This window comes from Amyelois transitella, chromosome 12, assembly GCF_032362555.1.
Source record: "Amyelois transitella isolate CPQ chromosome 12, ilAmyTran1.1, whole genome shotgun sequence".
In the NCBI taxonomy this organism is placed as follows: Eukaryota; Metazoa; Arthropoda; class Insecta; order Lepidoptera; family Pyralidae; genus Amyelois; species Amyelois transitella.
In genome coordinates this window covers 6,326,215-6,342,937 of record NC_083515.1, presented here as the reverse complement: position 1 = coordinate 6,342,937, position 16,723 = coordinate 6,326,215, and the positions used below count along the sequence as shown (strand labels likewise).

At 37.0% G+C, this 16,723-nt stretch overlaps 1 protein-coding gene across 2 annotated transcripts; it reads left to right on the top strand.

Moving 5' to 3' along the window:
• Positions 1–340: 340 nt before the first annotated feature.
• Positions 341–16,369, top strand: LOC106142624 (nuclear pore complex protein Nup214). Of its 2 annotated transcripts, none has more exons than XM_013344455.2 (27): positions 341–534; positions 707–845; positions 933–1,099; positions 1,444–1,616; positions 1,747–1,958; positions 2,510–2,630; positions 3,029–3,116; positions 3,331–3,433; positions 3,878–4,092; positions 4,481–4,721; positions 5,081–5,157; positions 5,866–6,072; positions 6,478–6,647; positions 7,114–7,278; positions 7,892–8,074; positions 8,663–8,946; positions 9,520–9,690; positions 9,974–10,351; positions 10,429–10,929; positions 11,310–11,426; positions 11,514–12,630; positions 13,156–13,346; positions 13,709–13,864; positions 14,801–14,861; positions 14,963–15,120; positions 15,349–15,472; positions 15,992–16,369. In XM_013344455.2, the coding sequence occupies exons 1-27, from the start codon at positions 496–498 to the stop codon at positions 16,020–16,022; spliced, it is 5,589 nt and encodes a 1,862-aa protein (XP_013199909.1). In that variant the 5' UTR covers positions 341–495; the 3' UTR covers positions 16,023–16,369. The 2 variants fall into 2 exon arrangements, with proteins under 2 accessions (XP_013199909.1, XP_013199908.1); XM_013344454.2 differs by having other exon boundaries at positions 14,957–15,120.
• Positions 16,370–16,723: the final 354 nt, after the last annotated feature.

Genomic DNA, 16,723 nt, shown 5'->3' with positions numbered 1-16,723 from the left:
AACAATCATTTTTGTTTTTTATTTGTAGAGATAAGAAGAAAAATCTTTCTTATAAAATACATAAATATCTTTCGTTTTAACTGACTGAGAACTAGCTAACTGGCTTTTTGCGGCAGTTTTTGAATACTCTCTGCTAGGACGGTCTACGGGGCTAGCAGCGCTAGCCAGCGCGACGAAGTATTTGTCGCGCGATAAACTATCACTATTTCGCTTTTTATTATAATGTAAAACGAGACTTGAACTTGTATCCATGGCCAATAGCAGAAAGTAGACATATAAGTGAAATAAAAAGGCACGAAGTTGACAGCAAATGTAAATGTCGCGCAGTGTCAGCTGTCAGCCAACAGCCGAAATCGGATGAACTTTTATTTGTGATTCCGCTATAAAATTTTCTAAATTTGCTAAAATAAACAATAAATAAAAAGGGTACAGAATTTTCTTTGTTTTCACTTATTTGTTTTTATTACTAGTTGTGGAGTTAAATAGGTTAGTAAAATGGAAGTACAATTCGGTCCAAACGCGCAAGACGAACCGGTACGTATTTTGGTTATTTTTAGTTCTACTTTTTGTTAATTTTTACTTCTTACTTAGGTAAATACTATTATCCAATTAAATCCTTTCAGATAATATCAACATAACATATCATGGTTCAAGCCGAACCATTGTTCTTTAAAATATGAAGTTATTTTATACATATTTGTTACAGAACTTACTATACAAACTACAGCGAAAAATTAAAGTGTTTGATACCAAAGATGCACTGCCAAGCCGTGGTTACAATCTTGTGGCTAGTTCAAGCAAATTTGGCATAGCATTTGTAGCCTCACCAGATGCAACTCTATCAGGTATACCTATTATTCTTTTTTCAGGTTGTATTTGTTTTGTGAGTGCAGAGCATCTTTAAAATTGATGATTGTATCCTTTCTTTACAGTATTCTATTTAAACCAGCTCATTGATAAGGAATGTGACCCCCAATACCTATCAGTGAGACTGCCTGAGAAAACATCACACATTGCAGTCAGTTGTCACCAAGAACTTTTAGCTGTAACTGGTGGACAGTTGCTTTGCATTTACAATATTGCTGACTTTCAAAATCCGGTAGGTATCTAAAACTTATTAATATCATATTACATTTTAGAAGTTATTAATTTCTGACATCAAAATCTTTCAAATAATTTATGTATTTAACAGTTATTTTATTATTATAATCATTGAAGGTGTTTTTGAAGCCCTGTCTTTCACTTTAATTCACTGTGCTTGATTATGCCAATTGGTAAGTCTGCTCCTAGGTTGTGTTAAGTAGCAAGATAAAATGAAGCAATGAACATGATGAATCAAATTTAGAAATATTGACAACCCCATGCTTTATTTGAGTAAATTACACACCAAGTTTTATTTTAAATAACATAACCAATGATTCATTTAAAAATGATATGTTACAGAATGTATCACCAGCACTGTCAATGAAGACTGAAGTGAATCCTACTACCTTTGTATCATCCTTGCAATGGAACCCATGCATTCCTGATAATATAGCCATAGCCTTCTATGATGGGACTCTTCTTGCTAGCCAGGTCACTTCAGGACAGATTAACAAAGTGCAATCTAAAGCAAGGTAATACCTCTTTTAGAGCCCAAACTCCCAAAGGAAGGAACTTTTAAATGATTTAGTTTTAATATCATTTTACATTTCAATAAATAAAATTTAAGTCATATTTGATATATTAGTATTTGTCAAATTTCAGATGTATATGTTGGAGCCCCAAAGGCAAGCAATTGGTGACCGGCAACAGTGATGGCACCCTCTGCCAATACAAGCCCAACTTGACTCCGGCTAAACTGATACCGGCACCAAATTTATTTGAAGGAGCACCAGTGGAAGTGCTTGCTGTATACTGGATATCTACATTTCAGTTTGCTGCAGTCTATAAAAATGCTACTGATAATAGCAGGCCATGTAAGTAACTAAAAAGTAAAGTTCACCCATGCCATGTTATTCTCGGCACTTTAGAAATAGTCTCTCACTCTCACTCCCTAACTTTCCCATGCATGTCCTAAAGGCGACTACAGGAGAGGCTTATAAACTTGGGATTCTTCTTGTAGGCGATGGGCTATTTGAATGTCAATTCCATCTTTAAGCTATACAGCTGAATGTCAGCCTTTTCAAGGCTGTTGGCTCTGCCTACCACAAAAGGGATATAGACGTGATTATATGTATGTATGACCCATGTATGAGCTTCCAGACATGGTGCATTGATTTTACAATATTAATAGCATCTGTAACACAGTGGTATTGTTAGAAAACCCTCTGTTAGTAGCATGCACACCATAAATAGGTTTTCATTTTGTACTACCTTTGTCATTTTATGAATTTACAAAGCATTGAAAAAAAGAAGTACTACCTACGTACCTACTCTACCTGTTGACACTAACACATCTTAGGAAGTTCTAATGCTCTTTCAATTCTTTACATGCTAATACTAAACTAAATTTATTTTATGCTTACAGCTGTCACTATCGTGAACACACCGAAGGCAGGACAGCCATCTTGCTTGAACTATGAAGATATTTGTTACAGTACTGGCTCCAATAGGCCTTGGTACTATTATCTTCAAGGAATACCACAATGGTGAGATAACTCCAGTATTACTAAGAATTGAATTGCTTTCCACTTTCTTTGTCATATTACACATGTATCTGTTGTATTAATATAATTATAACTTTCTTTCTATATCTATCTACTGTGAGCATAAACTACATACATACATACATATAGTCACTTCTTTGTCCTTTAAGTGGTAGACACCAATCTCGAAAAGACCGGATGACTTAATGATGAATTTGAGATTCAGATAGTGACAGGTTGAAAACCCATCGCATACAAGAGAAATCCTAAACTTATAAGCCCATACCTCGGTCGCCTTTTGCGACATCCATGGGAAAGATATGGAGTGTAAAGGATACTGCACTGCCAACTATATATATTTTTATAACTATGTTTAATAAGTTAAAATATCAATGTTTCAGGAATTTAATACTATCTTCGTCATCGAACAGTATGGAGATTGCCACATTGGGATCAGCAGATGGCTCGTCTTGGTTGCAATGGTGTCAGGTTAGCCTCTCTCTCGTATACGTTCAGCACACATTACTAAAGATTTAAAATATTAATTATCAGTATGAATTGCCGTTCACTAATGAAGGAGGACAATTATTTTAATTGATTATGATATGTACTATTTAATCCTATGATTTAAATACTATGAAATTAGTGGTAAAAAAACCCTCTTATCTAAATGTTCGATCAACTTTACTACTATTTCTCGCAGACTGACGAAGCTAGACCCGAACTACCTTTGACAGATAAGAAGATAGAAAATTATCCTGTTGGTTTATGCATCGACACAAGTGCCATTCATCAGCTACCCTGGGGTCAGTATTTCATTCCTTTTTTAAGTACTTTATTTTTATCATACTCTTATTGTTGGTCTCGGTGGCCTCCCTTCACTCTCTAGTGAAGGGAGGCCACCGAGGGAAGTTCAGGGTTTAATTGTCTGTGACCTCATTTTTTTTATCAGTCTGGTTTTTATACGTAGCTACAGTATTACCGCTTATAATTCACAGCTATGCAGAAGTCAAATTTTTGTATGGTGCAAAAATATTTCAGCATTTGAACCTATAAGAGCGCACGATTTGAACCCGCGTACTGAACTATCCGCTATAGAACTACTTTTAAGAGCAAGATAGCAGGAGACGTTTGGATTTTAAGTTTAATGTCCTTGCAATAAAGGTCGTTATTGAATTTTCATTCGGCTTGATCTTGTTGCTATATATAAAGTTGCTTATTGTAAAACTTTATTAACATGTTCTTTTTAGGAGAAAACGAGGTGCTACCGCACATGCCTCTTCTCCTAGTGGTATCTCAAACCGGTCTTCTTACGATATTCAACGTGATTAATATGAACAAACAAGCGCCTCCGTTGTGTTCGCCGCCGCAACAATTGCAGTTGCCGGCTGCGGCGATGGCCACTTTAGTTCCCGCTGCGCCTGCGCCGACTACGGCCCCACCGCCTCAAGAAGTTCAAGCTAAGGTTAGTAAAATACTGTATATAGAATATTGCTAATATTTCTTTCTTATCGTGATTGTCCAGCTCCACCGCCCCTATAAACAAAAGGCTCTGTTGACCTCAATAAGAAAAAAGTGAAAATATTTAGTGTTTAAGCTTCAACTGTCGCCAAACCGTTCAAAGAGATGTTATAAATGACGGCATCTTTTTCTGTCGCTGCTCGCTGCACTTACCGGCATCAAATTAATTCACATATAGCCACGTTCAGTTGGGCAGCTTAATGGCGGAATTGAGATAAGATTCGTTCAGCATTATGCCTCAAAATAAAACCTAATAAAACTTTTTTTTTATTCAAATAATTTCGTCAAAGATTTCTAAACGAATTAACTGTTACCTCCTTTCTTATGGACAGCCAGCTCAACAACCACAAACGTTTGCGCCACAACCTGTCGCACCACAACCTATCGCGCCACTACCCGTTGCTCCACAACAAGTTGCCCCACAACAAGCTACCCCACAACAAGTTGCATCACAATTCACGCCGCAACCGCAAATTTCAGTACTATCGGTAGCAACCAGTGCGTTTGGAGCGCCACCTACTAATAATGCGCCAAAGATGTTTCAACCGCAGTTACCGCAAGGAATTTCTTTTGGTATTGTATTGAGATTGTTTTTAAATTCATTTTCTCACAACAACCATTACAGACTAAATCTATTTTAATTGGTGTCTCGAGAATATAGTTATCAAAAGGCAAACATTTTTGTTTATTTAATGCTATATTAAAAAGTTCATTTCTTAGCATTCAATATTCAGTTAATATTTTTAATCCGTACATTGTTAACGTAAATCGTCATAAATTAGTATCATACTATTATAAATAATTACACATACTACTGTTAATCTTCGCTTTATGATAAAATGTTAAAAATTAAGAAACCTAAGCCTAAGATTTAAAACACTCATTTCCAGTAAGAAACGAAAGGTATTTGATTCTACGTGTTTTTATTTCAGGGCAATCGACACAAGCAGCACAAAAAGCAGTAGAAGTTAAACCAACAATAGCCCCCGCATCGCAACCGCAAGCACAGGTACAAAATCATCAGCTTCTTTGTGGAGGAACTATAAGTCGGCTTTGACCATGATTCTGGATTGGTTTTAACATGAACATATATGGAATTACAGTAAAAGAATTATCTGGTAAAGAGACAAAGAACAGAACTTCCATACTGGTCTGGTAGCAAAGAAAAAACTGTGTGCCAGCTGCTTGTCGTCCCTTCAGATTGTAAAAGTTCAAATAACGTCTCGTTAAAAACCTGACGCTGCAAACTTTTCTTTCCTTCTTCTTCTCTCTGGCTTTAGTCCAGGTTGCATCCTTACCACTCTGGAGAGGAGCCCGGAGGTGAGTCAAGTTTTAACATGAAGTGACTCCCATCTGACCTCCGCAACCTTTGCAGGGGAACGTAACCCACATTGGATTGATCAAGGTTACACGTCCAGTTGCCTGAATGTACAGGTTTCCTCACAATGATTTCCCTCATCGTAAGAGCATGGGTTAGTATTTAAATTAATGCACATAATTTCGAAAGTACTACTACTATTATCTATACTATATGTACTATTTCATAAGTTATTGGTACATAAATGGCCGATACATTAGTACCTGTGCCTTTATGCGCATCGCGCATTTTAACCGGGCACCTTATCGATTTGACCACCGACGCCCTTACTTAGCAAACTTTTGTTTCCTATCGTATCGAAAGAGCCCAACGAAATGTTTTTTCTTGTTATTTTCACAGGTACAACCCAAGCCGACCCCAGTACCGGCCAAACCTCAGCCCACGCCCGCTCAAGAGGCAGCCGCCGCGGCCATGAAGGCTGAACAAGAGAAAGTTAATAAGCAGAAGGCGAATCAGGAACTGAAAGATATGCTCATAAAGGAGGTCAATGACTTCCAAATGGAGCTGTACAAGTTTATGGTGAAAACTAGGGAGACGCAAGCGAAGGTAATATTCTTCCTCATAACCTTAATACAACAACCTTTTGTTTTTTTCCTATTGTGCTATCCCTGGGTAACACGGATGAGGCTAACCAATCCACACGATCCATTTAGTGGTAAGGTTAATTAAGTATAAGGTCGCGACATCTAGTGTCTCACCTCTGGTATTCCTGTATAAGGAAACCTTTTCCAAATTGAATAATTCTCACACATTTATCTAGTTAACAACATTATTTAGCTTTTAGCTATGGCAAGTGAACGTGAATACTATAAGCATTCTCTTTCACTCAACCGTCATAGTTCCTCGAATGCGCCGATGTATTTACAATGAGTTTCTTCACTGTAATTCAATTTGATTTGAAATACTCTTTTACCGATTAGCAACATCTTTTATAACGGAACAAATTTGCAGCTACAACAAGATATAGAAGCGATCAATACCAACTTCAATCTACAATCGAAGGACGCGGAACAACTGAAGAAGGAATGCTCATTGGACGAGCTTCGCAACAATATTTTCCAGCTGAAATTAGAGTTAGTGAAGGCATGTGCCGTAGTTGCAGAGGCAAGAACCCATGCTGAGTAAGTTTATTACAGAAACATATTTTCATTCATTCATATAATCACGTTTGTATTCCTTGCGGGGAAGACAGAGCCAGCAGTCTCGAAAGACTGACAGGCCACGTTTAGCTGTTAGTCTTAATGATAGAATTGAGATTGAAATTGTGACATGTCGCTAGCCATATTTTGTTTATTTTAATACTAGTTTTTCAATACAATAATTTTTTTCATTACAAAAAAAATATTTTTTTTTTGACACTGACGTATTTTTATTCTTGCGGTGACTGCTCTATTGTATATTTAAACTTAGATTTTTTTTTATACAGCCTAAACATCGTTTATTGTTTTTTCATGTTTATACTATCGACTTTTTTATCGTATTCTCTAAGCATATCCATACTATACTTGGACTTTTACGATATTCAACAAGTTGATGATGTCATTCATTTTACTTATTTCTTAATTAAAATCGTATCTTTGTCAACAGAGCGAAAGATATACATCAGTGGACTCAAGTAGACCCTCTGACTAACAAGCGAATTTCGTCAGTCAAAAAGTTGGCGTACTACGTGCAAAACCAGGTTGAACAAGCGCAAAAGGCATTGGATTACAAGTGGAATATTATTGCCTCTAATGAAATGAATATGCACAAGTAAGATTTTCATACAATAAAAAGAATTTGATATCGCAAAGAATTGTAAAAGCGAATAAACACAAAATTAGATGGAAGAGATTGCTTTAGAGATAAACCCCCTTTGTACCTCGTGGCCTATTTTTTATTGTGGTATTTGTATTTTTCTTGGTGTAGTGAAGTGAAAACCTATACATCTTAAGCGAGTTAAATAATTTTAACAAAAACAAGCGTGTTAAATTTTTTGGTCTCGTTAAGTCGATACGGCGAAATATTAAACTGTATAAAATCTAATTATGCAATCTGCGCGATATTACATTTTTGGCAACAACCATGATTCAAGTCCGATTAAGCCTCCGGACAAGAGCAAAAACGCAACCGTTTCAAACTAAAAGAGAATTCATTTGAAGTGAAAAAGAAGTAAAGCATCCAAACACTAAAATCTGGAAGATTATTAGTTGAATAAATGTCTGTCCCACTTCTGGGCCTATCCTATTTTTCTGGGTTTAAGATTATCCTTCAAAACAAATCTGAAAAAATATATTTATTGTCTAAAATATATGTTTAAAATAAACTGATATAGCTATTTTAGACAAAACATTAAAAAAATAATTAAACAAACCCTGTTTTTCAGACCAGGCCACCGCATGATTCGGCCCATACTCGACGACGTTTACCAACCGCTCGTCAAACAACAAGAGATACTGTGCAGACAACAGGCCGTGTTGAGAACTCTGAGAAACACTCTAAAGGAGTGCGAAATGACGCCTATGTTCAAGTCTGCGTCGCTGTTGAGAAGTACTCCATTTAAGAACAAGTAAGATTATATTGTGACAACATAGACGTATAAAAAGGCAGACGAAGTTTTACTATGCACCAAATGAAGCACCAATAGTATACTGTATATATACACGCCTCACGCACACACTCACCAATAGTGTGGCAGTTGGCCGCCATTACGTCATAGATTATCTAATTTTCTGTCACTCACACATGCGTAAAATTCCGCAATTACGATGCTACAATTTCTTTTCAAGCCACACTAACTCTGCCTTTTTTTCTACATCTATGTGTGACATTTAAATTTACGTTAAATAGTGGCTTATAAACAATTTTTCAAGATAAATATTGTGAATCTATGCCCAAAAACTTTCATCAATAACGATTTTCATATAATCAATCTGTGTACACATTAACACAAAACTCACTACTAAAAAAATTATCTACAAAATATACACACCCTTTTTATTGATCCTCCAGTCACGCACTTTAAAAACTTATTTTTAACTTTTGGTAAAAATACAACTACTACACACCAAGATGTCTGTGAAGTTTCGGAATTCATATGAGATTAATGATCACAATAACTTGTTTTAACAGCATATATTTTTATTATTGATTTTAGAGATCCTCTATCAAAACTAACAAAGAACATACTGAACATGAGTATCGAACCGCAAAACAAGACAAAGGAGCCATTGCTAAACGCTCAAAAACTGGACGCTTTAAAAGACATGTTATCGAACCATAAGACGATAAAAATAAAACCTGTTAGCGTAGAAATGAGGCAGCGACTGGCCGCTATGAAGATAAATTATGAAAAGAATTTGAGAGAAAAAGCTGCTCAGCCTATCGTTCAGGAAACAAAAGTTTTACCTAAGGTGGAGCCACCGTCGCCTGTGTCTATTGGTAAGGAATACATACATACATATAATCACGTCTATATCCCTTGCGGGGTAGGCTGAGCCAACACTCTTGAAAAGAACGTGGCCTATCAGACGTTCACCTGTTTGGCTTAATGATATAATTGAGATTAAAATATTGACAGGTTGCTAACCCATAGCCTAAAAAAATCCCAAGTTTATAAGCCTATCCTTTAGTGCCGGGAACCACACGGTAAGGAATACATTATCATTACATTACCTCTCTGGAGAGAAATTCTGGATTCGGTAAGTCAGGTTCCACACAAGCGACTTCTGGCAACTGTGCAAGGGCACCTAACTCATATTGGAACAAGTTACACATATAGTTACCTGAATATGCAGGTTTTTTCACGCGATGTCTTCCCTCACAATAAAAGCATTGGTAAGCAATAACAAGCAGCTTATGTACGTAACTCAGTAATTTATCGCCGTGGTAGGATAGGAAATTGTTCTTCCTGCTTTTTTATTGGTTGGCGCTCAAATATGCTTTTACTAATTTAAAAACGAACATCAACGTATAAAGTTCACGACGAATGAATAATTGCATACATTTTTGAAGCATCAGCAGCACCAAGGCTCGTGAAGTTCGAACCAAAACAAGAGATAAAGTTCGAGCCGAAACAGGAAATAAAGCCGTCGCCCATTTCAATACCATCGTTCTCCGCCATCAGCAATTTAAAACCGGTAGCACCGTCGTTGTCTAATGTTGCAAGAACCTTATTTACGGATGGTAAGAATTGACTTCGTTATTTATTATTATATTCGTTATATTTATTGAATACAAGTACAATTGTACATCTACAGTCTGATCTCTGTTACAGCCGAATGGAACTACTTATAGATTAGAACTTTAATATAACACAAAACAGATAGACCGTAAAATGTATGTATCTGTCACAGAAATCAAACTTTATTTACAAAGCTATACATTTTACGGTCCTTTAGAAACATTTTTTCTTTGTTGCTAACATGTGTAAGTAAGTAATAAGAATGACAATTTTTTTTCATTTTAGAACCCAACTACGCATCAACGAAGCCTCAATTGCAACAACCGATCCCAATCAGCCAAGTGCAACCGCAAACCAGTCAAGTGCAACCCCAACCTACTTTAAAACCGAAACAATCTACCTTTACATTTGCTGCGCCTACGTCTAATGCAACAAACACGAGGAGCGTTCTCAAAGAATTGTTACAAAATAAACAGGCTTTGGCGAACGCTCAAAATGAAGCGAATGTTGCGGAACAGAAAAATGAAACACATTCTACAGCACAAACAAGTGATACTAACACTTTCACATTGAAAAAAAGTGATTCAGGTAGCTTTTTAGAACAGAAGAATGACGCAAACATATTTATGGGGCAGAAAATATGTTCGCCCTCGGCATTTGGAGGTAGGTATTTGTAATTTCTTTACACTTTGAATATTTCTTTTCTATGCAAAGATGTAATTATTGATTTGCTTTTTCAGCGTCATCCACACCTCTCACCTCAGGGCCATCTGGGTCTAATTTATTTACAGCAAAACCAATATCAGACATAACCAACATGTTTAGTAAGTTCCAACCACAAGCATTTGTACCTGAATCGAAACCTCAAGAACAAGCGAAGCCGAAATCATCTGAAACGGGAGAACCAGAGACTCCAGAATTACCAAAAACAGAAACAAAGAAAGTAGAAAAGCCTATGACTAATTTATTTGGTATGAAAACTTCTACGCCTTTATCCGCTCAAAATGTACCTGATGTTCTAAAAATAGACAAGCCAGTTGTAAAACTTGTAGAAAAAATTGAAAAGGCAAAAGAAAACATTCCGGAGAAATCTGCGGAGAATGCAACACAAAGTACATCAGTGCCGAAAACAGAGGACAAGATTGATGTGATACCATTTGGAATACAGTCAACCAATAAAACTTCTTTATTTGGAACTCCACAGACAGCAGTGACAAGTGCAAGCGAGACTCCAGTTACAAGTAAGAATTGATAGAGTGGCTTTCAACCTTTAAGATTAAATTCATCTGTACTTAGAAATTTTGTATTGGTGCAATGTAATGCATGACAACACACGGCATACAAAATATCACACCATACAAAAAATAATAAGACTACTTCATCTCTTTTCCACCACGGATGTCGTAAAAGGCGGCTAAGGGATAGGTTTATAAACTTGGGAATCTGTTTTTAGGCAACCTTTTACTATTTGTATCTCAATTCTATCTTTAAGCCAAACAGCTGAACGTGGCCTGCCAATCTTTCAAGACTGTTGACCCTGTCTATCCCGCAAGGTATATAGACGTGACTATATGTATGTATGTATGCTAATATAGTTTACATTTACACAACTAATTTCCAGCGGAACATCAAAAAGAAACTGAAATAAAAACTGATAGTAAACCGGAAGTGGAAAAATCTGATGCAACAACAACCAGTTCATCACTTTTTGCTGCAGCAAACGCAGCTACACCGACTGGTAAGTTTAGATATTTTTGTACCTATTTTATTTATAGGGTGAGTATTTTTTATATTAATACTTATGTACATTGTTATTTATTTACAGAAATTAAATCCCCGCCAACATTCACATCCACTGCAACTGCGACAACTGAATCGCCTACAACAGCAGTCTCTACTCTAACTGAAACCACAAAAACATCTATATTTGGAACTCCTCCAACCACTGCATCGTCATTATTTGGCTCGGCCGTCGCTGCCTCTTCTTTTCCTACTAAAACAACCCAATCTGGATCAATATTTAGTACAAATACTACCAATGCCAATGTTTTTGCTTCATCGCCATCATCTATTTTCAGTACCCCCACTTCTGCCACACCTACTTCAGGAGAAACGACGACTCAATCTTCGTCAATTTTCGGTACAACAACTCCAACATCAAGTAATGGTGAATCTAAACCATCAGTTTTCAGTTCCCCTACTCCTGCTGCACCATCTTTTGGTACAAAGACAACTCAGTCTTCGTCAGTTTTTGAGTCATCTCCTGCATTCGCTACTACAAATAATTCGGCATTTAGTTCAACAACGGTTTTTGGAACCACTACCACTACCTCTTCTATATTTGGCGGCACTTCGCCATCTAGTGTGTTTAGGACAGCAACCGCAACTACTACGGCACAATCTTTATTTGGTAGCCCACCATCAACTACCAGTCAATCTGTCTTTACTTCTACAACTTCCCAGTCTTTATTCGGTGGAACGCCAACGACTACGCAATCTCTATTTGGCTCTACACCCGCAACAACTGCATCAGCATTTGGCAGTACAACGCCTACGCCAGGTGCTTTCGGGGTTACTACAACTCAATCGTTGTTTGCAACGACATCACCAAATGTATTTGGAACAGCAACTACTACCCAAGGTTCCTTATTTGGTGCTCCTACTACCACTCAATCGATGTTTGGTGCACCTTCAACTCAATCTTCTGTATTTGGAACTAGTAACCAGTCTGTATTTGAGAACTCTCAGGCTACGCAATCTTCAATATTTGGGAGTCCAACACAAACTACTCAATCTTCGCTCTTTGGCGGTACAGCCGTGACGACGACGGCGCAAAGTGGGTCATTATTTGGAGGAGGTGAAGCCAATTTGTTTGCCGCTGCGAGTATATCTACAACTAGCGCTCCGTCGCAGACTAGTGGTGGAAATATCTTTGGTGGTGGGTAAGTAGTAACTTCTTTTTTTGACATTTTGACGATCTTTGCGATATGAAGTTAAAAATATACATTAACATGACAAGCCATATCATTATTACACGCTAACATTTATGACGACTCCTTACCCCAGAAGTTTTGCAAGTTGTAACTTAATATTTCATTGCGATTCGCTTTTCTCTTAAATGAAGTTGTGTCTAGTAAGAAAAATCTTTCTCTTCCCGCGGGAATTCCGGGAAATTCTCCTTCCAATAAACCATAGTGCACCCCAAGACCACAACGGGATAGATGCTAAATTTCAAACGTCTACACCTAGCGGTTTACGGTATGCGTTTATACGTTAGTCAATTAGTATCCTCTTTTATATATTTACATTTATCTATGTAATAATCCTCCTTCTATATAACAAATATTAGTTGGTGTTAATTAAATGCCAGAAAATCGAAAACAAAATCACAAAACACCTTTTAAGCAATTTATTTTTGAACACAAGTACATAATACTTATGAATTTATTTACGTTTTTGTAATTCAGGTCAGGCGGTTCCGTGTTCGGCGGAGGTAACACGAGCAACGTGTTCGGTGGTAAGGCCGCCTTTGGCCAATCGAACACGTCTGCCGGATCCATCTTTGGAGGCAGCGCCTCTTTCGGACAGAAACCCGCCGCCGCTAACAACTTCTGGTCGGGTGGGAATACCAGCGGAGGAGGATTTGGATCTGGTTTTGGTATGAATACTAATCTTGTTATGCATATTCTTTAGTCCGGATGTTCAGTCATCATTTTATAAATCGTTTTATATTAACCTGTTTATTTATTATCATCAAATATTAAATCAGTATCATACTTCGTCAAAAAGATATTCGAATAAAATGTATCTAAACATATATATGAATTCGAATAGACTTGTAGCGGGAGCGATGATTCGGCTTGACCGCCACCAAAGGGCAGATCTTCCGCCAGGCTAGATGTTATGCAGGAGTTGTTATATATTGTATGCTGTTTCCATAATAAATTTCCATTTTACAAAATTAAATATTATCTTCTCACATTTTTCTTACTATCAAAACTTGAATCTTAATAACTACAGGTCAACAAGCAACAACCCAAGCTTCGTCAATCTTCGGAGGCACAGGTGGCAGTTTCAGTCAGCCCAGTACTGGCCAACCTTTCGGTAGTCCCCAACAAAACGCCGGCTTCGGCGAGAACAAACCTTCGATCTTTGGGTCCCCTCAGCAGCAAACTGGTTGGTGTATTAAACTCTTATTCTTCCTTCTGCTGTTTGGTTCCCGCCACCAATAAAATAAAGAATAGAACGTCTACTTGTCTTTCCCATAGATGTCGTAAAATCCGACTAAGGTATAGGCTTCTAAACTTGGGATCCTTTTTCTAGGCGATGGGCTAGCAACTTGTCACCACTTGAATCTCAATTCTATCATGAAGCCAAAAAGCTGAAGATGGCCTATCAGTCTTTTCAAGAATGTTGGCTCTGTCTACCCAGCAAGGGATGTAGACGTGACAATACGTATGTATGTAAGACCGAAGTGCACCTTTGACCTGATCCTGGGTTCGGTAAGTCAGGTTTTTACATGAAGCATGGGTAACAATAAAAATGTACCAGGTTCGATATCTGGTGAATTGAGTTAGCTCGAGCGAGTTCATGAGATCTCCCCATCGGAACTATTTTAAGACCGACCCAAAAAAGAGAGAAGATAAGATCTTCCTAATATAAGTTTTTAAATAGGGTCTTTTCTGGTTTTGATGATTACGATCCAGGAGAAGGTAAATTAGGTAATACGAAAGTTGAAGAAATTATATTCCAACTATCTGTTCCGGTTAATGTTGTTTTGTCATATAAATAATTTTGAAGTAATTTCTAGTTAAAAAATTTTTAAGGGTTAACCCTTATCACTAAGGGGTATGAAAAATAGATGTTGGCCGATTCGCAGACCTACTCAATATGCTCACAAACTTTCATGACAATCGGTCAAGCCGTTTCGGAGGAATACGGAAACGAACATTGTGACACGAAAATTTTATATATACCTAAGTTATACCAACACAAGAATCAATATTTTAAAGTCAATGTAAATAAAATACACTTTTAGAAAACTAAATAAGTAAATAAAATACACTTTTAAAAAACTAAATAAGTTGTTAACACTTGTATCACTTGTTACAGCACCAGCCTTCGGAGGGTCTGCAGTATTCGGATCAAAGCCTGCATTTGGCCAATCAGCAGCGTAAGATTATATTTTATTTATTTATTCATATATTTATGTACATCAAGGAAAATAAGAATAGAACTCAAATGAAGCGTCTAAATCTATTATTTTAGTTTCAGCTCCCCAACTAGCGGCGGTTTCGGTTCGTTCAGCGGGCTGAACAAGAGCCCTACGAGTGGTTTCGGCGCGCCCGCCACCTTCGGGGGGTCGGCCTTCGGCGGTGGAGCGACCTTCGGGGGAACCTCGCCTAGCAAGATGTTTGGCGGCTCGCCGGCTGGTAAGTGATATACAAAATGCTTAAAAAATCGTATGAACACAATAAATTCAATATCAATATATTATTAATGCCCGGGCGCGTATTTACACACATAGCCTAAACTATGGTAAATCTAAGTGGATATACAAATTGAACTTTTCCCTCCAACTTTAGGGCTTGAAAAAACTGAAAGGTCACGTTCAGCTTTATAGGTGTGTGGCTTTTCCTTGTATATTTATTTATTTGCAGGTTTCGGATCACCGACCCAGTCTAACGCTACGTTCGAGAGCTTAGCGACACAAAATACGCTGACTTTCGGCAACTTAGCCCAGCAGTCGGGGCCGCCGCCGCAACAGCAACCCACTTTTAACACGTGAGTTCATAAATTCATAATTCAACTTATCTTTTATCTAATTATTTTAAAGAGGACACTGATTGACTATCACATCAACGCACAATCCTCGTTGGATCATGAGCCTTGAAATTAGATATGTAAGTAGGTTCCATAAGTCTAAAGATGAACTAAGAGAGAAATTATCGCGATTTTTCATTTAATGCCAGCGTTTAATGCCAGTGTGCCTGCGTGTGTACTCTATTTACATAATGAAGACTCTGATTTTTAACCAAATTTCAGTAAATATACTTATATACCTATTTATACCTACCTATTTATGCCTCGGTCAGGTTTCCCGTTTTATTTAATCTTGTCTGAAACTGGCTAAGTACTGAGTACCAATGTTCGTGTTAAGTAATAAGAAAACTGGAGCTGCTGTTGGTCAATCTACTTATCGGAGAGAGATCTCAACTTTATAGACTCTCAATTGCAATCTCGTTTATTTACGAATATAGATACAATCTTTTTTTTTTACATATATTTCTATTATTGTTTCAGATCTCCATCATTCACTGGTTGGCGCGGCTGATGACAGTTTTACAAAGATAGGGCGGTGCGAATGAAGCACGCTCATTAAATCGTGAGGGCACGTTAAGAACAATATCTAAATATTGTTATCGTTATCAATAAAAATAAATATGGATGCAGATGTATTTTTTCTGTGAGAGCCAAAACATAGAACGTATATAACGTTGTCATCGTTGTCACGTAGAGGCCAGATCATTATAAAATACATTTTATGCATATTTAAAAATATTTACTTACCCAATATTATATTGCAGGATACCTACATTCTCATGGTTATGTTTATATGTTATGAATATTTAAAATGTAATGTAACAATGTGATTATGTAATAAATACGACATTATAAGAGCATCAGTATTTTAATATTTACCAATACTTTTTATTAGAATAAAATTTATGAAATTAAATTTTTTTTAAAATGAATTTCTGTTTTACAAATCACCTAATAGGTATTCATAATTAACATAGAACATCTTCAAACCACTAAACTTGAGTGTTACAGAGTTAGCGCTTAAATTGAAGAAGATAAAAAAATAAAGTCGGACCAGTAGGTTTTTTGATACAATCTTACAAATAATGCACATGAAGAAAAGAAGTGGATTCTATTAATTGAGCCATAAAGCCATAACAAACCTTGTAAAAAATATTTTGAACTCATCGCTCATTAGCGAAGTACGCTGGACCGAACTTTCCCGAAGGCCAA

Bases quoted from the DNA above. Each gene is read 5' to 3' on its own strand.
- LOC106142624 (XM_013344454.2), top strand. From the start codon at position 496: ATGGAAGTACAATTCGGTCCAAACGCGCAAGACGAACCG. The intron at 3,434-3,877 runs GTCAGTATTTCA...TGTTCTTTTTAG, and splicing joins CATTCATCAGCTACCCTGGG to GAGAAAACGAGGTGCTACCG. The intron at 15,473-15,991 runs GTGAGTTCATAA...TTATTGTTTCAG, and splicing joins CAGCAACCCACTTTTAACAC to ATCTCCATCATTCACTGGTT.